General features: G+C 37.2%; 1 protein-coding gene across 4 annotated transcripts in view; it reads left to right on the top strand.

The window, feature by feature from the left end:
• SLC30A7 (solute carrier family 30 member 7) overlaps nt 1-23,728 on the top strand; it is a 93,626-nt gene that overhangs the window by 56,111 nt on the left and 13,787 nt on the right. For all 4 annotated transcript variants that reach the window (XR_013448016.1, XM_078072681.1, XM_078072679.1 and 1 more), the window contains exons 9-10: nt 14,863-14,953; nt 20,894-21,043. Coding sequence is in view for 3 of the 4 variants with exons in the window: in XM_078072681.1 (XP_077928807.1) it covers nt 14,863-14,953; nt 20,894-21,043 (241 nt within the window). In the remaining variant the exon portion in view is untranslated. The remainder of the gene's footprint in view (nt 1-14,862; nt 14,954-20,893; nt 21,044-23,728) is intronic.

Genomic DNA, 23,728 nt, shown 5'->3' with positions numbered 1-23,728 from the left:
AAGCCAGCAACCCTCTTCAAACAGGGCAGATTACTTAACAAAAAGCACATAGAGGACACATACCCAGAAAAGACTTTTGAGGTCCCCAGAATCTCTAGCCAGGCCTAGTAGAGAAAGTCATCCTTGTATGAAACTAGACCACAAAGTTTGGAGAGTTGGTTGATTTCTTCAGATGCCAAATCCCAACAACAAAAAATAAGACATACGAAGAAACAGCCAACTGTGATACATTTAAACTAATAAATTAGATCTGTAGAAATCAAATCCTAAAAAAAAGGCGATATGAATTGCCAGATAAAGAATTCAAAATTACCATCATAAGGATACTTAATTAACTAAAACGAAAGCATAGATAAACAAAATTAGGAATATGATGCATGAACAAAATGAGAATATGAGCAAAGAGATAGGAACTAGGAAGAAGGGCCAAACAGAAATTCTGGAACTGAAGAATAACACTACTAAATTGAAAATTTACTGGCAGGACTCAGTGAATTTGACCAGATAGAAGATAGAGTCAGTGAACCTGAACACAGACTTACAAAAATTACTGAAGCAGAGAAGGCAAAAATGAAAAATGAAGAGAGCCCAAGGTTATTTATGGACAAGAACAACAACATACAAATATGGGAGTCTCAGAAAGTGAAGAAAGAAAGGAGCAGAGAACCTGTTGAAGAAATAATGGCCAAAACTTTCTCAAATTTGAGAAAAGAAACGGACATACAAATTCAAGAAACTTAAAGAAGTAGGATAAATCTAAAGAGGTGTACACTGAGACACATCATAAACTGTAAAATGTCACATGTAAAGTGAGAATCTTGAAAGCAGCACGATTAACTTGTCACATGCTATGAAGACCACAAAGAAAATGTCTATAGAATATACACAAAGGGAAATGGGAAGTGAATCAAAACATGTCACTACAGAAAAATCAATGAAACACAAGGCAAGAGAGGAAAAGAGGAACAAAAAGCTATTAGGGGCACCTGGGTGGCTCAGTTGGTTAAGCGACTGCCTTCGGCTCAGGTCATGATCTTGGAGTCCCTGGATCGAGTCCCGCATCAGGCTCCCTGCTTGTCAGGGAGTCTGCTTCTCCCTCTTACCCTCCCCCCTCTCATGTGCTTTCTTGCTCTCTCATTCTCTCTCTCTCAAATAAATAAAATCTTTAAAAAAAAAAAAAAAGCTATTAGACTGAAAACAATGACTAGGAATAGTAAGTCCTTTCATACCAGTAATTACTTTAAATGTAAACAGATTAAATATACCTATTAAAAGACATCGACTGGCTGAGTGGATTAAAAAAAAAAAAAGCATGGGGTGGCTGGGTGACTCAGTTGGTCAAATGTCTGACTCTTGATTTTGGCTCAGGTCATGATCTCAGAGTTGTGAGATTGAGGCCCACGTCCAACTCTGTGCTGGGTGTGGAGCCTGCTTAAGACTCTGTCTCTCTCTCCCTCTGCCCCTTGCCCCTAAAAAAACAAACAAAACATGATCCAGTTTTGTTCTGCCTATAAGAGATGGACTTTAGATCCAGATATACACAGACTAAAAGTGAAAAGGTGAAAAAAGATATTCTATACAAACAGGAATCTAAAGAGATCGAAGTGGCCATACTTATATCAGACAAAATAGATATATCAAACAAAAGAGACTTTAAGACAAAAACTGCCACAAGAGACAAAGAAGGACATTGTACCTTGTTTTCACTTATGGATAGAGCAACCAAGTAGAGGATCCATAAGAAAAGAGTAGTCTTCAACAATACTGTAGACCAACTGGGCTTAACAGAAATATGTATACCACTCCACCCAATAACAGCAGAATACACATTCTTCTCAAGCAAACATAGAACAATATCCCAGATAGACTACATGTTAGGTAACAACAGAATTTGTAACAAATTTTAGAAGATTTAAATTATATATCTTCTATGATCAAAATGGAATGAAACTGGAAATAACTAGCAGAAGGAAAACATGAAAATCCAAAATTATGTGGAAATTAAATAACCTATTCTTTAACAACCAGTGGGTCAAAGAAGAAATTACAAAGGAATTTAGGAAATATCTAGAGACAAATGAAAACAAAAACACAACATACCAAAACTTACGGGATACAGTGAAAGCAGTACTACGAGGGAAGTTCATAGTGACAAATACCTAGGCTTTAAAAAAATCTCAGCATATTCACATGACTTTATTTTATCTCATTTTAGTTTTGTGAAGAAAAAAAAATCAAATCAATGACCTAACTTTATACATTAAGGAACTAGAAAAAGGAAACTAAAAAACTAAAAAGTTAGCAGAAAGAAGAAATAATAAAGATTGGAGCAGAGATAAATGACAGAGAGAATAGAAAAACAATAGAAAACAACAAAACCTAGAGTTGGTTTTCTTGAAAAGATCAACAAAACTGACAAACCCTTAGCTAGATAAACTCTAAGAAAACAGAAGATTCAAATATCTAAAGTTAACAGTGAAAGAGGAGACATTACAACTGATGTCGCAGAAATAAGAAATAAAAGGAACTACAATGAACAATTATATGCCAACAAATTGGAAAACTTAGAAGAGATGGATGTATTTCTAGAAACATCCAACCTACCAAGACTGAATCATGAAGAAATAAAAAAATCTGAACAAACCTATACAAGTGAGGAGCCAGTAATTAAAGAATTGAAGCACTAATCAAATACTTTTCAACAACAAAAAAGCACAGAACCAGATGAATTTACTGGTGAGTTCTACCAAGCATTTAGAGAAGAATTAACACCAATTCTTTTTCAAACTCTTCCAAAGAATTAAGGAGGAGAAGAGACTTCCAATCATTCTGTGAGGCAAGAATGACCCAGGTATACTGAAACCAGACAAAAACATGACAGGAAAAGAAAACTGTAGACCAAGGGACATCTGGGTGGCTCAGTCGGTTAAGCAGCTGCCTTCGGCTCAAGCCATGATCCCAGGGTCCTGGGATCAAGTCCCGCAATGGGCTTCTTGCTCAGTGGGGAGCCTGCTCTCTCTCTGCCTGTCGCTCCCCCTGCTTGTGCTCTCTCTCTCTCTGACAAGTAAATAAATAAAATCTTAAAAAAAAAACACACACACACACACTATAGACCAATATTCCTCATGAATATTGACATAAAAGTCCTAAACAAAATATGAGGCAAAATGAATTCAACAGCACATTAAAAGGATCTTGCATCATGACTAGGTGGAATTTACACTTAGAATGCAAGGATGGTTCGACATATGAAAATCAATTGATGTTATATACCAAATGGAAAGTGAAGGAAAAAAGACATGATCATCTCAATCAGCTCAGAAAAATCATGTGACAAAATTCAACAGCCATGAAATGGTAAAACACTTAAATTAAGAAAAGAAGGAAACTACCTCAACATAATAAAAGCCATGTATGAAGAACCCAGAGTTAACATCATACTCAGTGGGGAAAGACTCAGAACTTCTCCTCTAAGATCAAGAACAACGCAAGCATGCCCAATTCCACCACTACTGTTCACCATAGTACTGAAAATTCTAGCCAGAGCAATCAGACAAGAAAAAGAAGGGCATACAAAGAGGAATTTCCTGTTCACACATGATATGTTCTTAAATGTAGAAAACCCTAAAGATGCCATTAAAAAGCTATTAGGACTAATAAAAGAATTTAGCAAAGTTGCAGAATACAAAATCTACACTCAAAACTCAGTTGTGTTTCTATATACTAACAATGACCAATCTAAAAATGAAATTTAAAAAATAATCCCATTTACTATAGCATCAAAAAGGATAAAATACTTAGGAATAAACTTCACCAAGGAAGTGAAAGACTTGTACACTGAAAACTACAAAACATTGCTAAAGGAAATCAAAGAAGATATGAATAAAGGGATGGATCAGAACTTAATATTGTTTAAATGTGTATACTATCCAAAGTGATCTGCAGGTTCAATGCAATCTCTATCAAAATCCCAATGACATTTTTTGGTTAAAAAAATATCCTAAAATTTGTATGGAATCTCAAAGGACGATGAATAGCCAATACAATCTTGAGAAAGAAGGAGGCCTCACTTCCTGATTTCAAAACATACTACAAAGCAACAGTAATTAAGATGGTGTGGTCCTGGCATAAAGATAGGCATATAGACCAACGGAACAAATGGCCCAGGAATAAACCCTTGCATATATAGCCAAATGATTTTTGACAAGAGTGCCAAGACTATACACAATGGGGAAAGTGCAGTCTCTCTTCAACAAATGGTTTTAGGAAAACTGGATACCCACATGCAAAAGAATAAAGTTGGACCCTTACCTTATAACCACATGCAAAAATTAACTCAAAATGGATTAAAGACCTAAATATATGATCTAAAACTCTTAAACTTCTAGATGAAAACATAGGGGGCAAGCTTCAGGACATTGGATTTAGCAGTGATTTCTTGGCTATGACCCCAAAGGACAGGCAACAAAATAAAAAATAGATAAATGGGACTTTACCGAACTTAAAAGGTATTGGTACATCATATGAAACAATCAGCAGAGTAAAAGGGCAGCCTCTGGAAAGGGAGCAAATAATTGTAAGTTATATATCTGATACGGGGTTAATATGCAGAATGTATAAGGAAAATCTACAACTCAAGCAACAATAACAACAAATAATCTGATTAAAAAACAGGCAAAAGATTTGAATAGACATTTCTCCCAAGAATATATACAACTGGCCAATAAACATATGAAGAGATGCTCAAACAGCACTAATCATTAGGGAAATGCAAATTCCTACAATGAGATATGACTCCATTAGGATGGCCATTATCAAAAGAATAGATAATACGTGTTCATGAGGACATGGAGAATTTAGAACTTTTGTGCAGTGTTGGTAGGCATGGCATGGTACAGCCATTATGGAAAATATGGATGCTCTTAAGAAAGTTAAAAATAGGCTTGTGTGCATGCTCTCTCTCTCTGACAAATAAATAAAAATCTTTTAAAAAATACAATAAAAAGTAATGTAAATTTTTAAAGGTGGAAACCATATTAAGTTTTTTCAACTTTGACTCACTCCTTTTTTTTTTTCACTTTTTTTCACTTGTTGCCACAAGAAAAAAAATTAGTCCCTCTTGGTTCTTCAGTTTTAATATTCATTGTTGTGTGTAATTAATTTCAAACTCTTCCACTAGCTATAGCCTGCTCTAAGTTACTCTGTTCTCTTGCTTAATTAATCCTTGAAAAACATGATTTCTACCCGTATCTCAGCAACTAAGCATTTTCATATAGTCAGCATCCAGTGTAATGTAGCAATTAGAAACCTACCTTCAGATACTCAGTAAAAAGTCTGTTCTCACAGTGGTATTTTAAAAGTTTGATCTGGGTAAACAATTTAATAAGGGTCCTTTTGCCTTTGCTTTGTATTTCCCATGTTTGGTTTACTTCTCACATAACATGTGACTTTCTTTTTTTATTTTTTTTATTCATTTGAGAGAGAAAGAATGAGACAGAGAGAGCATGAGGGGGGGGAGGGTCAGAGGGAGAAGCAGACTCCCTGCCGAGCGGGGAGTCCGATGTGGAACTCGATCCTAGGACTCCAGGATCATGACCTGAGCCGAAGGCAGTCGCTTAACCAACTGAGCCACCCAGGCGCCCAACATGTGACTTTCTTTGGAAGTTATTATTGAGGATGGGCCCACAATGGTAACTAGGTGTCAGGGATTTGCTTCTATTCAAGTCTTGACAATACCAATCAGCTCTCAGATGATGGAAAACATTTATATCGTTACTGAGCTTTTAAATTGCTTTTTGTGGTCCAGGCTTCCTATACACTTTGAAGATCAGCTTTTCCTAAAAGTCAGACCTCTCCTGTCGGCAAAGGTGCTTTGTGAGCACTAGCAAAGCCATGTTGATGACTTCATTGGAAGAAATATTGCAGTGTGGTTAAGAGCATTTGCTAGGGAGCCAGAGTGCCTGGGTTCAAATCCCGGTTTCACCATTTAGCTGTGTGACCTTGGGCAAGTCACTTAGCCTCTCTATGCCTCACTTTTGCAACTTTAGAGTGGGGCTAACAGTAATGCCTACCTCATAATTTGTTATGTATGGATTAAATGGGTTAAGATATATAAAGTCTAGCACAAATTGGCAAAAAATTGGGAAGCATTGTGTAAGCGTTAATTGCTTGCCTACCTTCCTTCCCAAAAGGAATGCTTTTGGCAGGCAGGCACCATTCACTTAAATGATTTCTCACATGCCCCCCCCCCCCCATTAACTGACCCTCATTCATTCATTATCAAGTGGGGAGAAAGAGGGAGAGAGAGAGAGAGAAAGGAGGGAAAGAATAAAAGAAATACAGTCCATTGGTGACTGCCTCCACCATTTCAGAGGGCAGAGGAGCTGCTGCATGTTAACAGTGCCCCTTTGCTACTTGTCTCTGCTCTCCTTCCTGGATCCTGGATTTCTTCACAGGAACACACTCAGCCATCTAGAGGCAAAGCTCTGTTACTATATGGTGAGGAAATGTTATGGTTTAAATACCACATAGATTGAATCAGTTACACGTATACCATTTTTTAACTTTCACCAGACAGACACAGAGTAGCCCAGATTCCTAATAACCTTGTTCAACCTAGAGATTAATCAGTACTTTGGTTCCATTCCTTTTGGATTTTTCTTGCTGACCTCAAGGCCTTTTTGTTCTGAGTTAAAACCTGTGATCGCTGAAGCTATCTGAATGATAATTGATTTGATTTTGATAGTCATGACAAATATTTCTTGCCATCTTATCTGGTTTTTCTAAACAAGATCCCGTGTCTTCACTTCTATACTGTTTTCAAAATGCAAATCTCCTTAAAGAACTTTATCTCCTGCTTTTGTCTATCCTACTTCTAGCTACTGCTTTCAAATGGGTTACAGAACTAGTGGGGAGGTTCTTCCAGGTCTCGTTATCTTTTCAATACAAATGTTACCATATTTAATACAAATGTGAATTTGTTCCTGCCCCGTCTTCTCAAAATTATATATTTTATGGAGCTTTTTGCCCTCTTCCTTCATTGATTGCATTGTCTCTTCCCAATTCCCTACCTCTTGACAGGATATCAGTGTGAATTTGCATTCATTTTTCTTCTTTATCTACACCTTTGTTCTTTATGGCTACATAATTGATCATTTAATAATTTTTTCCTATATTGCTGGTGTGATTTTAGTTTCTTATTCATGAGAATGAAGAAAAGAGCTTTCATTAAGATAATAAATTTCAAATCAAGAATTGGGAATGATGATTGCTCCTGTCTGAGTTTAATTCTTTCTCACCTGTACTTGAATAGAGGATAAGATACTTTTGCTTCTATTTATTAGAAATTCTTTTGGGAGAGGCACCTGAGTGGCTCAGTAGGTTAAGCATCTGCCTTCGGCTCAGGTCATGATCCCAGGGTCCTGGAATCGAGCCCCGCATCTGGCTCCTTGCTTGGTGGGGAGCCTGCTTCTTCTCTGCCTGCTGTTCCCCCTGCTTGTGCGCTCTCTCTCTCTCTCGCTCGCTATCTCCCTCTCTGTCAAATAAATAAATCTTCAAAAAAAATTCTTTTGGGGAGTGACTAAAGTGGGGGGACCTTTATTGTTTTGCTATTTAGCTATTACTTTGAAGGGTTGAAAGTCACCCTTTCAAACACCCTTTCAAACACACCAGAGTGTTTGAAATTTTAAAATAGATTATACATTCAGCAGACATATGCCAAGTGCTTATTGTATTCCAAGTACTGTGCTAGGCACTGGGAATAAAAAGAATATGACATGACCTCTGACTCTAGAGGGCTTAATCATGATGAGACACTGTAGTGTGATGCAGAGTCTTAGCATTGGAATCAGCACATCCAACTCTGCCTCTTACTAGTATATAACAAAGAGCAAGTTGTCTTAATCTCTCTGAGATGGTTTTCTCTTTTGTAAAATGAGGGAGTTGGCCTAAATATCTCTTAAAATCTTGCCTACATCTGACTTTCTGTCATTTCAGAATGGAATGTTTTAAGGTTACTTAAGGCTGGTGTGAGGATCAAATAAGAAAAAAAATTATGAAAGCACTTTAAAAACTATTAAGTGTTGTCTAAACAAAGACATTACTAATTACTTACTAATTTGACATTATTTACTAATGCTTTTGGTCCAAAGACCAGATGTATTAGGTGTTATAACTAAGTTCCAGATGTTTAAGGAAAAGGGTGACCTTTTCATGACTTTGGCTCTGAGTTCTAGGGTTATTTAAGGGTATGTAATTATCACCATTATTGACTAAAGTAGGTACTCTGTAAATGTGCATTGACTTAAACCATAGGTTTTGAAACTCAGTGTAATTATAAGGTAAACCACAATTCCTGTGGTTTGGAGTTATCTCTTCCATATTAGCCCCACACGGGGCTTGATCTCACGACCCTGAGATTATGACCTGAGCTGAAATCAAGAGTCGGAGGCTTAACCAACTGAGCCATCCAGGTGCCCCTGCATTATGATTCTTGAAATTCTGGGTTAATAGGTAATTGTTCATCACTATGAAATAATTGTATTTATGCAAATATGACTGCATATTTACAGCTTGCCCTAGGACTACTGTGTCTAAACGTAGAGTATATGTCAACTTTGGGTCAGTTTTCTTTGGCTTTTTGTCCACTATACTTTCAAGTATATGACATATACCGGACCTTCAAATTTTATGGGTTCTTTAAAAAGTGTACCTATCTTTTTCTAGGTTCGTAGATTGTAAGAATCCCTGATAATAGGCAGAAGGACTGAGCCCATAAGCCAATTCAAAAAGTTGAATCAGTAATTATGTTTTAATTATTTTTATAGATGTTTATTCTCAGATCTAAGTAATAGTTTCAGCTCTCTGAAATTTTTTATTGCTAAGCATTACGATTATCACTAGTCTGTTCTTCAGAAGTTTTCATAATGTATACCCTTTTCTTTTGTTTGGCTTGTTTATAATTACTGCTAGATAATTTAGTGTTGAAATGGTGAGACTTTCACTAAAAGCTGTTTCTCAAGTAAAATTCTGAATATATTTTCATTTGCAAAGTTACTGGCAATAAAGAGTAATAACTATTGCTTATTTAATCTGTTAGCATTTAAGCCTACATTAAGTTTATGTTTATGACTGTATGATTATAAATTTGATTTACCTTCAGCTTTTGAAGAATAAAACCATAACCCTGTTTTACTGGTAAATTCATATACCTAATGACTCATGCCTTTTATATATGCTAGGAAAATGGTGTTTCATTGTTAAAGTTAGAATTGAGTTAGTCAACCAGAAGCGGGAACCTCTAATTGTTTCCAAATGCTTACTTTTTGGGTTTGGATGCAGCTCTAAGTGTTAGCTCAGTCAGGAATTTGCTAAGCTTGTCTTTTTCCCCATATCCTTTCATTATGGGTAGATAGATCCATGCTAAAATCTCTTTTATGATTTCCCATTACGATAGTTAATCAGAAAAATATGGACACAAACTCCTAAGCTAAACACAATTTTAAAAGGCAAAAATAAAGTTTCTGCAGGTTTCTTTTACATTTTATGATCTTTGAAATTGTTATAGAAATTGACCTTGGTTCTAAATTGCTGAATCACCATGCGACTTAGCAAGCACCTTTCTCCTTCCACCACAGTTTCATAACCGTCTTACAGATATAGCTGAAATCCTTACATAATTTCAGTTACTGTTAGACAAAATTAGTGTGACACATCAGTGTGCTTTGGTGAAATGCTTGCTGCTGTTGAATGTAAACATTTTATTAAAATTCCACTGAAGCAGGCAACCATTTTGAATTTTATAATATAGCAAAATCAGTAAATACCTCATTGACCCTTACCAAAAAAATACACTGTTCTAATTATTTCCTTATATCAATTATGATACCTTTTATTTAAGTTATTTTAAAATTAATTTTATTAAAATGTTTATTTGCATTATGATTCTTTTTTGTTTTGTTTTTGAGAGAGAGCACACATGCACACGCTTGCACAAAGGGGAGGGGCAGAGGGAGAGAATCTTAAGCGACTCCCTGCACTTGCTAAGCGCGAAGCCCCAGCTAGACTTGATCTCACCACCCTGAGATCATGACCTGAGCTGAAATCAAGAGTCGGAGGCTTAACCAACTGAGCCAATCACGATTATGCATTATAGTTCTTGAATTGAGTGTTAAAATGAGTGATCTCTAAATTCCCTGTTACTTTTAATAGTTGGTTATCTGTGATCATGGAAATTCTTCACCAATTCTACAATCTTCAAACTAAGGGCCACATGTGAAAATAAATTTTACAAGAAAAGGGAAAATACTGGGTGTTTTCTTTTTTCTTTCTTTCTTTCTTTTTTTTTTTTTTAACAAATGTGGCAAGGAGTAGCTGGCTTTGGGAGGCAACATACATGGACTATAGACACAAAAATTTGAACAAAGGTTTGGATAAATTTGTAGATGATTCTGGGTGGCTTATTAAGAGACTATATTAGGGGAATACCCTTCAGGTTTGAAGGCTGATCTCTTCAAGGATTATTATAGCTTGGACTCAGTCATCTCTTCATTGTGTTTTAACTCACACACAAATTAGAAAAATTAGACTATGCCTAGGGTATTCTAAAACATTAAGTATTTTAAAGTTGTTTGCAAAAAGCTGTTTCACACCTGTTGCTTAATAGTATCATTGTTCATATTGTATGCCTTCTGTTACAGTAGAGTCAGGTTCTTTTCCAGTTTTCCACTTTATTTTAAAGGTAGATTTAAAAGTAAGTTATCAACATAATAATAAAGGAAACTGTCACCAGAAGTTCATGGGAAATGAAAATGGGTACAGGCATCATCTCTAGTTGTTTTGCATTCATATGTGCCTTCTTCCAAATGGTAGGCCCTGAACAAGTGCTTGTTGCCTGATTTCTAGTCACCTCTCTATAGGCTTTTTCAAAAGTTGTGAATCCCTTTAAAGTAGCTATTTTATATTATTTATCTTTTTATTTTCAGTGCCTAGTACATGCTTGGCAAATAGTAGGCATATAATAAATGTTTGTTGACTTGAACTTTCCAAAATTGAAGTTAGAGTCCAAAGACTTGGTCTTATTATTCTAGCGCTCCTACTCACTAGCTGTGTCCTTAGGCAAGTTACTTTGGTGTTCTAGATCTTCATTTCCAACTCTAGAGTTAGATTCCATCTGGTTCTAGAAAATCTGATGCCAACCAGAGTATACAGTAGTGCTTAATAATTGCTTATTCATAGCAATTGCTTAATAAAATTCATTTGCGGGATTACCTAATTAGTGATGGAGTAAATCAGTTTGCCAGGTATATCTCATCTCATTTGGTGACACTTTTATTTTTTTTTGGGTGTATACAAATAACATTTTCTTTCATTTCCAAATATATTCTTGCACTAGTATTTGTAGTTTGACCATTTTTTTCTTATTGAATGAAAAGCGAAGATGGAAGAAATTGCCTATTTAATCCACTTCCTCATTTTACAGATGAGAAAACTGATGCTCTGGAAGGCTATACAATTTGTCCAAAGTTATTTAATGGCAGAATTAGAACCCAGGTATCATGGTTTCTATTTGAGTGCATTTTCCACCTCAGATATCTTTAGGCATTATTAGAGTTCCTTAGGATAAAGATTGAAGAAGAAATGATCAAAAGAGCTAAATTTTTCTATGTGCCTCCTAGAGGAGGCATAAAAAAAAACCTCTTTTTTTATTCTCAGACTTTTTTCATATTCTAGGAGGACCATTTTGGTGCCTCACTTTCTGAATAGTAGTAAGGAAAGTAGGAAAACCTAAAAATTGTAAGTTAGATATATAAAAATATTCCTTCCTGATCCTTCCTTTTTCCCTAAAAATGATGGAGAGAGGAACGAAAAGTGTCATAATGGTTGAATTGTACCTTATGAGTCTACCATCTTGTTTCTCTTTGCCTTTTTTATAACCCAGGGAATCCTCACCTTATAGTACCAGCACAGTAGATAGAAACAGACACTGCTCTTCAGGTTAGATGAAGGGATAACCAATAATTCTTTTACTGTCAGAATCCTTAACCCCACTTCCAGTTTCTTTTTCCCCCTTTAACCTTACCACAGGTATCAGATTTTTTTTTTTTTTAATAGGAGCCCAGAGAGGACATTTCATACAGGTTGGAAAACAATTTGGGATCAGGAAATATACCCTAGAAGGGGTGACACTTGAGATTTTATTTTTTATTTATTTATTTTTAAAGATTTTATTTATTTATTTGACAGAGAGAGACACAGCAAGAGAGGCAACACAAGCAGGGGGAGTGGGAGAGGGAGAAGCAGGCTTCCCCCTGAGCAGGGAGCCCAATGTGGGGCTCGATCCCAGGACCCTGGGATCATGACCTGAGCCGAAGGCAGACACTTAACCGACTTGAGACACCCAGGTGCCCCGACACTTGAGATTTTAGAGAAGGATTAGAAGCCAGACCACAGGGCAGTTTAGGGACACTCTAGGCAGAGGTAACAGCATGAGCAAAGCATGAAAAGAAGGAACAGCCAAAAGTAAAGTGCAGGGGTGCCTGGGTGGCTCAGTTGGTTAAGCAACTGCCTTCGGCTCAGGTCATGATCCTAGACTCCTGGGATCAAGCCCTGCATCAGGCTCCTTGCAGGGAGTCTGCTTCTCCCTCTCCCTCTACCTGCTACTCTGCCTGCTTGTGCTCTCTCTCTCTCTCTCTCTCTCTCTCTCATAAATAAATAAATAAGTAAATATCTTTAAAAAAACACAAAAGTAAAGTGCAAGTATGTTTATTTAGAGGGCTGAAAATGTGAAGCAAGGGTAGAAGGCGAAGCTAGGCGGGGCAGATCTAAAAATATACCATGTTAAAGAGCTTACATTTAATCCCCAAGATATTGGGGAGCTTTTAAGGGATTTTTTTAATGGGGAAGGGATAGGATCAGATACTGATTTTAGATAAATTAGTCTAATAGTTTTATGAAGAATGGTTGTATTAGTTATCTAAGGATGCATAACAAATTATACAGAAACCTAGTAGCTAAAAAAGCAGGCATTATCTTACAGTTTACTTTGGTTCAGGAACCTGATCATAGCCAGTGAGGCTCTCTGGCTCAGGCTCATTCACAAGATGCCAGTCAAGGTGTCAGCCAGGGCTACAGTTATTCCAAGGTTCATTTGGGGGAGAATCCACTTCTAAGCTCACTGAAGTGGTTATTGAAAGTAGTCAGTTCCTTCTGTACTCTTGGACTGAGGGTCTCAGTTCCTGTCCAGAGGTATCCCTCAGTGCTTTGTCACTTGGGCCTCTCCATAAAACAGCTCACAGCCTGACAGCCATGAGCGAAGAAGTGAGAGAGCAGGGTGAACAAGATGGAAGGCGGAGTCTTCTAATCTAATTTTAGAAATTTAGAAGTACCATCTTGTCACTTTTGCTGTACTTTATTCATTAGCAGCAAGTCACTAGGTCCAGCCCACACTCAAGAGAAGAGTTAGGGGGTTACACAAGTCGCTTCACTGTTTCTTCACTATATCCAATTAGACACCGGTTATTTCTCTCAGTTATCTGTTCAATTTTCCTAGTTGTCTCTGTTCCTGTCTTACTCTCATTATCCAAGTACTTATCACTGTGCACATAAAGTGTGGGAGTGGACTTGTCATTGCTTCCCTGTGGCCATTTCCTATGTCTTTGTTATTTTAATGTCTTTTCTTCCTTTCCACCTGTCAGAAATACCACTAATTTTGGGAGTGCCTGGCTGGCTCAGTTAGAGGAGCATGTACTCTTGATCTTGGGGTCCTGAGTTCAAGCCCCATGTTGGGTGTAGTGATTACTTAAGTAACAATAAAACTTAAAAAAGAAATATCACTAATTTTTTAGGTACACTTCAACTTCTACCTTTCTTGAAATGTATATATGTTCCTTTTATCTCTGTCTCCGACAGCTATAATTAGGAGGGGTCTTTGGAAATTTTGAGATTCTCCAAGTTTAAAAGAGAGCACTGGCTTAAGCTATTAAGTGTAATGAAGCTCTCTCTCCGTCTGCCTGTAGAGCAGTGCCTTGCCACCCTGATTCACTGGAATCGTGTGGAGAGCTTTTTAAAGAGATGCCTTAAAAAAAAAAAAAAAAAAAAACAGATGGCCTTGACCTTCCCTCAAAGATTCTGATTTAATATGTCAGAAATGAATACAAGACTGTAAGGTGAATTTGATGTCTAAATGAGAGAACTATTGCATTAGAGTCACCCTTATCATTATACTGTTGTTTCTGTACATTTAATCATCCAAATAGCTTAAAGCAGTAATTTCCAAATACTGGTGGAGAACTAGCTACATCAACACACACAGACATTTGGGCCCTATCACTAACAGTGTTGATACACTAGATCTGTGGTTATATCCAGGCTTCTGTATTTTTTAAATAATGAAAGAAGACCGATATATAATTGGGTTATAAAAATATTGGATGAATGGACTAATGTACCATATTAATTTTTTTGTATATTCCTTTACTATTCAGATACATACATGTAAATATTTGATAAACATTAAGGACCAATTGACCATGATATGCCTTAGAGATTACTTTGGAAGATTCTGGCCAGTTGAAATCATATTTTAAATAGTAGTTGAATGACTGCTATGTTTAGATTTTTAGATGCTCCAGTACTATTCAGTAGTATAGTTTAGTGTTTCATACATTCATTTTATCTAGCTCTTTTATTTTGGATAATAACTTCCTGATCACATGAAAAATTTAAGAACAACTAGATTCTTTTTCCTCATATTATTCTGATAAATCTTGTTACATTCTAGTATAGAGAGTTATATTATTACTTTCTTACAGAATGGGATTGTCAGAATGTGGTTTTAATAAATTTTTTCTTCCTTTTCTTTAGTGTTATTCCTCTTTTAAGAGAGTCTGTTGGAATATTAATGCAGAGAACTCCTCCGGTGTTAGAAAATGCTCTGCCTCAGTGCTACCAGAGGGTAAGTTTCAAAGCTTCCAAACCATTAGATTTTATGTTGTTTCCAAGCTGTTAGGGTTTTTAACTTTTACAAATATGGGTAGCATATGTGTAATTTAGTATTTCTTCCAAGATTGAATGCTAACCATGAATGCCATTTATACAAACCAGAATAAAATCATTGGAAAATATTGAACTATACTAAAGAAAATGTGGTAGAAATTGTCCTCATGTAGAATTTGAGCAGTTCTTTTAAAATATAGATACAAATAGCAGATGATATAAACATTTATTCAATATATTTTTTGAGCTCCTACTTTGTGCCAGAAATTCTAATAAGGTATTAAGGATATAAGGGTAAGCAAGACAGAGAGTGTCTGTGCTCAAAGAGATTGTGGTTTAGTGGGGGAAACAGGTACTAAATAATAAATTGATAAATAAGAAAATATCCGTAATAGTTACTATAACAGAAATTTTAAAAAGTGGTGTAGTAGACATGGATGATTACCTTAGATTCACGAAGGAGGTCATATTCAAGGAAACTGAAACCTTGATGACAAGAAGGAGCCAGCCTTATGAAAATCCTGGAGAAGAGTGTTTTAGGCAAAGGAACACTTTATGCTAATGCAGAAGTTCTACGGCTGGAACTAATTTAGAGTTGTGAAGACCAGAAGAAAAGGTCACTGTGGCTAAAGCATAGTCAATAAAGGGATTGGCTGGAAAGGGGAGAGAATAGTAGGGGCCAGATCATACAGAGATTTTTGGTCTTACTAAGAGGTTTTGATTTAATTTTAATCCAGTGGGAAGTATTAGAAAGTTTTTAGGGAGGAAGAGTGTCAGAAAACTTGTGTTTTTAAAAGATTATTCTGCTTGCTATTGGAGAACAAATTCTAGAGAGAATGAAAGCAAAGAAAACCAGTTATGAGGTTCTTGTCATTTAAGTGGGGCAAAATGGTGGTTAGGACTACCGAGGGAGCAGTGAAGATGGAGGTAAGGACACATTTGGGATAAATTTTTGGAGATGGATTATATTAGTGGAGGGGAGAAAAAATGTTGACTCTCAACTAGGTAGATGCTGGTACCATTTGTTAAGATTAAGGCTGTGTTGATGCAGGTTTGAGGATGGAAAATCCACCCCCACCCCCAAATCAAGAGTTCTAATCTGGGTATGTTAAAATTGAGATGCCTTCTATACTCTTAGGGGAAATGTCAGTGAAGTAGTTGGACATGAAAATCTGGTGTTTTAAGGAAAGATTAGGACTAGGAAAAGTTCTGAGTCATCAATATATGAATAATAAAATATTGGGGGGGGTGCCTGGGTGGCTCAGTTGTTAAGCGTCTGCCTTCGGCTCAGGTCCTGATCCCAGGGTGCTGGGCTCAAGCCCCGCATCGGGCTCCCTGCTCAGCGGGAAGCCTGCTTCTCCCTCTCCCACTCCCCCTGCTCATGTTCCCTTTCTCGCTCTCTCTCTCTTTCTCTGTCAAATAAATAAAATCTTTAAAAAAATAAAATAAATAAAACATTGGGATTATGTGAGATTCCCTTGGGAGAATTAAGCTCTTTTCTTTTTAGCTTGACTTTCAGCTCCAGGTTTACAGCACAGGTGGTGGGCAGCCAGAAAAGGGAGTGGTTAGGAAGGGAGCTGGAAAACCAAAAGAGCATAGTCTCTCAGAGCTGAAGAAGGAAGCAGTGATCCACTTTCTGTGGGGCAAGCAAGGTAGGAACAGAGAAGTGATCATTGGGTGGCATCGTGAACAGCGCTAATAACCTAGATGAGACCAGTTTCAGAGGAGTTTGGAGAGGAGAGCATGATTTGAGTAGATTAAGGAGAAAATGAATTACGGAAGTAAAGACAGTAGCTACAGACAACTCTTTTAAGAAGTGTGGCTGTTAAAGGGAGCAAAGAAATGAGTTGACAGCCTGAGTATGGATATAGTATCAGGGCAGGGCTGTTTGTTTGTTTTTAAAATAGGATATTCTGGAATAGTGCTGTCCCATAGAACTTTCCCCTATAATGGAAATATTATATAATCTGCAGTGCTCAGTATGGAAATCACAAGCAAAATGAGCACCTGATGTATGGCTAGAACAATTGATTTTTTAGTGTAGTTTAATTCTCCTTATTTAAATAGCCACATGTGTCTGGTGATTTCTGTATTACACAGTGCAGTTCTAGAGCATGTTTGTTATTGATAGGAACAGGCCATCCTAGAGGAAGAAATCAATGATACGGTAATAAAGGTGGTCATTACAAGAATGAAGTTCTTGAGAAGATGAAGAAGGATTGAACCATGGGTGCCTGGGTGGCTCAGTTGGTTAAGAGTCAGATTCTTGATTTCGGCTCAGGTCATGATCTCAGGGTGGTGGGTTCGAGCCCTGTGTTGGCGCAGAGCCTTTAAGATTCCCTCTCTGCCCCTCCCTCCCACCTTCCCTCCCTGCTTGTGCTCTCTCTCTTTCTCCCTCTCTCAAGAAAAAAAAGAAAAGGATAGAACCAGTAGCAGTATGGAGGACTTCAGTGTAGAGGGGAGCCAGGGGTACTGTATTCCTGGAGGGGAGGCAGAAAGTGCTGACATAGATGAGGGTCAACTGGTGGATTTGGTGGTACAGGATAAGGGATTTTTATGTACTTCTATTTTATCATTTATAAGGCAGTATAATCAAACACTCCTCTGGCGCAGAACGCCAGAGGAGGGGCACCTGGGTGGCTCAGTTGGTTAAGCGTCTGCCTTCAGTCCGGGTCGTGATCCCCAGGTCCTGGGATCAAGCCTTGTGTCCTCCCAGCTCAGCGGAGAGTCTGCTTCTTCCTCCCACTCTGTCTCCCCCTCTGCTTGTGCTCTCTCAGTCAAATAATTAAATCTTTTAAAAGGGGAGGAGGGGGGCGCCTGGGTGGCTCAGTCAGTTAAGCGTCTGCCTTCAGCTCAGGTCATAATCCCAGGGTCCTGGGATCGAGCCCCGCATTGGTTGTCCCTCTGCCTCTCCCTCTGCCTGCTTGTGCTCTGTCAAATAAATAAAACCTTGAAGGAAGGAAGGAAGGGAGGGAGGAAGGAAGGAAGGAAGGAAGGAAGGAAGGAGGGAAGGGATGAGGAGAAGCTGTAAAAAGGTTTTTTTAGATAGGAAAGTGAAGTGTTGCCCATTTATCATTTGTGGTTATCATTTTAAGGTAGGGTAGTCATCATAACTGTGAAGGGAAAGGGCAATTTATTGAATGCTTACTATAAGCTGGTGCCTGTACTAATTGTTACACATATACGGTTTCTGGTCTTCACCATATCCATACAGGGTAAGTTTTGTCTTCCTTTCCGTAGGTAAAATTGAGGCTCAGAGAATTTAAGTAACTCATCCAAGGTCACAAATGCTAGTGGCTGAACCAGAATTCTAATCCGTATCTTTCTGATTCCAAAGCTCATGCCCTTTCTATTATACCACACTGTTCGAGTAGGAAAAGCATCTGTGACTATGCTTTCCCCAAATTGTTTAACTTGAGGAGAGTTAAAGCCAGTTTGTATAGGAACATTCCTTAGTCTTAGCTACAAGAGTACTTGCATTCTTAGAGGTAGAAGAGATCTATTCATTCGGTTGTTTCATTCACAGTAGACCATCCCGTGAGGATGCCATTCAGAAACATGTAGAGTGATATCAGGTTCAAGCCACTATGTCATCAGAGTCCCGAAAGAGGAAGAGTCCACCTTGACCTCTTTTCCCAGTAAAAGCAGTTTTTAAAAAGGCCACAGTTGGTATTGTCTCAAATTTCCTACCAACTGTTTTTTAGAGTTTATAGAAAATAATGCCTACATTGATCAAATTCTGATAAAAAATGAAAATTTTTGATAGTTCTCGGTTCAACTTTTTCTTAATTAATATCCCAAATAGGTTACTTAAAAATCAGAGGATCTCAGAATTGAAAAGGATGTTGACTTTTTGATAATAGGCATTCTAACAGGTGTGAGGTGGTGTTTCATTTGGTTTTGATTTGCATTTCCCTGATGATTAGTGAGTTGAGCATGTTTCACTGTTGGCCGTCTGTATGTCTTCTCTGGAAAAATGTCTATTCCCATCCTCTGTCCATTTTTTAATCAGTTTGGTTTTTTGCTCTTGAGTTGTATGAGTTCTTTTTATATTTTGGACATTAACCTCTACCTTTTCAATTTTTAATTGTCCTTTCACATTTTCTATTTTTTTCTCTTATGGCATTTTCTTTTTTTTTTTAATTATGGCATTCTATATTTCCAGAAACTTATCCATTTTGTCTGTTTCAAAGTTGTGTTTTTATTTTGTGTGTGTTTATGTATATTTATTATACACACACATACACACACAATTTACTAAGCACTTACTTGGGCCAGGCACTGTTTTAGATGCTAAGGATACAAAACATAAAAAAAAAGAAAAGAAAAAAATTCCCTGCCCTTTTGAGCTTAAGTTCTGCTGGAGAGACAGGCAATAAAAAATATAAATAATATGAATGAATAATGCAGTGTATGATATTATGCTCCAAAAAGTAAAACATAGCAGAGAAACATAAAAGTGAAAACATTATTATTTTACATAGAGTAACAGGAGACCAAGAGTACAGGAGTTATAGTAGCTTACTGAGAAGATGACATCTGAGTAAAAACCCAAACAAAGTGGACCAAGTAGAAATCTGGAAGGAAGGTACACTTCAGACAGAGGGAATGGCAAGTACCCTGCGGCAGGAGTGTGCCAGACTTTTCAGCCAATGGTGAGGAGGCTGGTTTAGCTGAGGAAGAGAGAGCAAGGGGACGCCTAGTAGGAGAGGAGGTGATTAGGTAACAAGTGGGCCATGTGACATGGGCCCATATAAGTCATTGTGAAAGCTTTGATTTTTATTCAGAGTAAGGTGGGAAGCCGTTGGAGGATTTTAAACAGCCAAGTGGCAGCATCTGACCTAAAGTAACAGGATCGCAGTTGGGATACTGTGATGAGAATAGATGGAAAAGGTGCAAGGCCAGAAATGGACCAGTTATTATAATATTATATTATTACACTTATACTATTATAATAATCCAGACTAGAGATAATGCTGTCTTCAGCTAGGCTGATAGTAGTAGAGATGGTGAGAATGTTTGGATTCCACTCAGTGGTAATACTTTGTGTATTCACAAGCTACACATTCATATAGTATTCCCTTTTATGGTTTTTAAAATCTGTTATTTGTAGTTGTTCTTTTTCATTCTGGGTTTGTTTTTTTCTTTTCCAAACCTCCTTCAGAGTTTGTCTTGCCAGTGGTTGTCAGCCTTAGGCTATGGAAACCTTAAGGAGCCATTGTAAAAACTGAGAGACGTCCTTCTCTTTTTTGTTGTCACATGATTTAGAGAAGAGTATATGTTGGCATTTAGCTCCTTGGGGGCTTGGGGATGCAAAGGGTCCTATAGTTTCTGACACAGGGAAAAACCGTCCTGTCCAAAATATGCCCCCTTTGGGAAACACTGACTTCTCTACTTCAGTGATCTTTCAAAGAACTAGTTTTTTGATATTGTGAATTCTAGTAGTTTCTAAGTCTCTGGACCATTGATTTCTGTCCTTTATTTCCTTCCTTCCTATTTCTTTGAGTTTACTTTGTTGTTCTTCTAGTTTCTAAACGCAAATGAGTTTATACTTGTTTTCTGATCAATGTACTTGAAAGTGTAAATTTCCATCTAGGTGCTCTCTCAGCTGTGCCCTACAAATTTTGGCATGTGATCGTTCACATTTCCCGAACACCTGCCATGGCACATAATGAGTACTCAATAAGTATTTGTTAATTAATTCAAATAATCTCCCCGACCCCTCCTTTGAACTAGAGAACAGAATCCATGTTGACTGAATATGTTGCATAATAATAGTATTACAGTTAATAATCTAAATAGCAGTTTAGTGAACTGCAGCATAGTAATAATAATAAAGCAGCATACATAATAAAATAAGGGGGCCCTATGATGTTAATATCTGCCCTTTCTGTTTCAGGTGCAGCAGTTGCAAGGAGTTTACAGTTTACAAGAACAGCACTTCTGGACCTTATGTTCTGACGTTTATGTTGGGACCTTGAAATTAGTAGTAGCCCCTGATGCTGATGCCAGGTGGATTTTAAGCCAAACACATAATATTTTTACTCAGGTATGACTTTTTCATTAACTTCTTAAAGATCTTTGAATTTATCTTATCTACTAGTTTAAAAAATATTTACTACTTAACATGTTAAATATGTACGTATATAAATATATATATACACACACACACATGCAATACTATGAGGAAAGCATAAAAGTACTTTTTTTCAACCATACAGGCAAAATTGGGAGATCTTATTTTAGTTAATACTCTTAAGGAAGATAGTCCTGTTCTCTCATTATACTGATTTGAATTCTTAAGAAAAAGTAGATTCTCCTTTACCATATACTCCTTATATAAGACATGTTAAATGCTGTTTAAAGCCAAGAACTAAAATAGCATTTGGAATAAGAATAATGCCTTGTCAGTGGCTTTAGCTAAAAGTAGACTATGTTAACGTTTTTGTGTGATAGCAAAGCCATAGTTCTGTGTGGTTTAAAGCTTAATATTCTGTTTATTTGGAATCATAAATTAGTCACTGCATGCCTGCAGCCAAACCATTTGACTTGATGCTTATTCTGTCTTGAGTTGACATAGTCATGTGACTGATAATGTAAGAGTGATATATATGATTCTGTATCTGTTGGGAGAATAAGAACATCATGTCAAGAACATCTAAGGAAAGAGTGAGAGAATACAAATTTGTTTTCATTCTAGTTTGCTGGAAATATTTGGCGAAAAATCTAGATGTCAACACTGCTGCTAAAATTACCTAACACATAGATCTAATGAGGAACTGTTTCCATGCCTTAAAAATGTGTGCTTAAAAACTGGCCTGTGCCTCCTGGTGTGATGCAGTGAGAGTGTGGGGTACTTTTGCCCGAAATGGTTAATGTGAATCTAGTCACTAGCAGAACAAACCCAGCTTGTAGAAACTTCTACAAGACTGTTAGCCTGGGGGCGCCTGGGTGGCTCAGTCGTTAAGCTTCTGCCTTCAGCTTAGGTCATGATCCTGGGATCAAGCCCCGCATTGGGCTCCCTGCTCAGCGGAGAGCCTGCTTCTCCTTCTCCCACTCCCCCTGCTTGTGTTCCCTCTCTCTGTGTGTCTCTCTCTCTCAAATAAATAAATAAAATCTTTAAAAAAAAAAAAAAGACTGTTAGCCTAGATTCTTACCAAGTGTTAGTGTCATGAAAAGGGGGAAAAACAGTGTGGAGTTAACTTCACAGTTGAATGCAGTGTCTTACCTTGATTGAATCTTAGATTGGGGGGGAAAAAAAAACAGGCATAGAGGAAACTATTGGGTAACTGGGAAATTTGAATATGGACTGCATAATAGTTCATAATAATTGTGTAGGTGTTAGATTTCTTGGGTGCAATAATGGATTGTGGTTATCGAAGAATGCTCCATTCTTAGCAGATCCATGCTGAAGGATTTAGTGGCGAAGGATCAGAATATCTAATTTTCAGATGTTTCAACAGAAGTAAAAAGATTATAAATAAATATACTTAGAAATAAAGCAAATGTGGCAAAATATTAGCAATTGGTGAATATAGGTGATTTTATTTAAAAAAAAAAGTTAAAAAACAAAAACTTTGGAGGCTCCTCATTGCCACCAGGATAAAACCCAAACTTTCTAGCATGACCCCATTAACTTTTCAAGCCTCTGCTATTCATTCCCATATACTTCATACCCCTCTAGACTGTTTACTTTTCTGTGTGGGACAAAGATCCTACTCTAATGTAAAGGTCCAATTCAGTTGTTACTTTCTCTCTGAAGTAGAAAGACCCCTCTAAGCTGCATAACTTTATCTTCTGATATACATATTTATCTGCAGGTTTCTTCCAAATATGATTTTGCATTCTCAATGCTTAGAAAAATGTACGTGTATAATAAATTCGTTGAATAAACAAATTCTTAAATCTGTATTTGACCAACACCATCTTTATGTGTGCTAAGTATGGAAAAATATGGTTGGGTTCCCATTGGTCTTTTTAACCACAGCACAAAAAGATGGTAATGGTATAAAGAATTAGAGATATAGACAGAGATACACACAGGGAAAGAAGGAGAGAAAAAGGAGAAGAGGAAGAGAAACAGATACATCATATCTTCAGACATGGACAACAGAATATAATATGCAGTTTAAATTCAGGATCTTAGCATAAATTAAATGTCTTCTCTAATAATGAGAAATGTATGGTTATGTTCCTTTGGGAATAAGTAATGAAATAATTTTATGTGTAGTCAACAGCAAGACTTACTCTACTACGAAGCAGTGTGCTGGTACCACTTACTCCAGAATTTTAATAACTAGGTCCCTTCTTTAACAGACACTCTTAAGTCTGTATGACTTTCTTGTAATGAGGCATGAAAGACCTTCACAGTATGTCTGAATCCTTCTCACATCTCTCAACAGGGGGTGTTTTATTTTTTTTTTCCATTGGTGATTATTCTTTTTTTTTTTTTAATGTTATGTTAGTCACCATACAATACATCATTAGTTTTTGATGTAGTGATCCACGAGTTATTGTTTTCGTATAACACCCAGTGCTCCATGCAGTGTGTGCCCTCCTTAAATACCCATTGCCGGGCTAACCCATCCCCCCACCCCCCTCCCCTCTAAAACCCTCAGTTTGTTTCTCAGAGTCCATAGTCTCTCATGGTTCATCTCTCCCTCCTGTTTCCCCCCCTTCATTTTTCCCTTCCTTCTCCTAATGTTCTCCATGCTATTCCTTATGTTCCACAAAT

This window comes from Halichoerus grypus, chromosome 5 (genome assembly GCF_964656455.1).
Source record: "Halichoerus grypus chromosome 5, mHalGry1.hap1.1, whole genome shotgun sequence".
Classification (NCBI taxonomy): domain Eukaryota; kingdom Metazoa; phylum Chordata; class Mammalia; order Carnivora; family Phocidae; genus Halichoerus; species Halichoerus grypus.
Note: the sequence above shows the minus strand (reverse complement) of the source record. Positions and strands in the feature narration are given on the sequence as shown.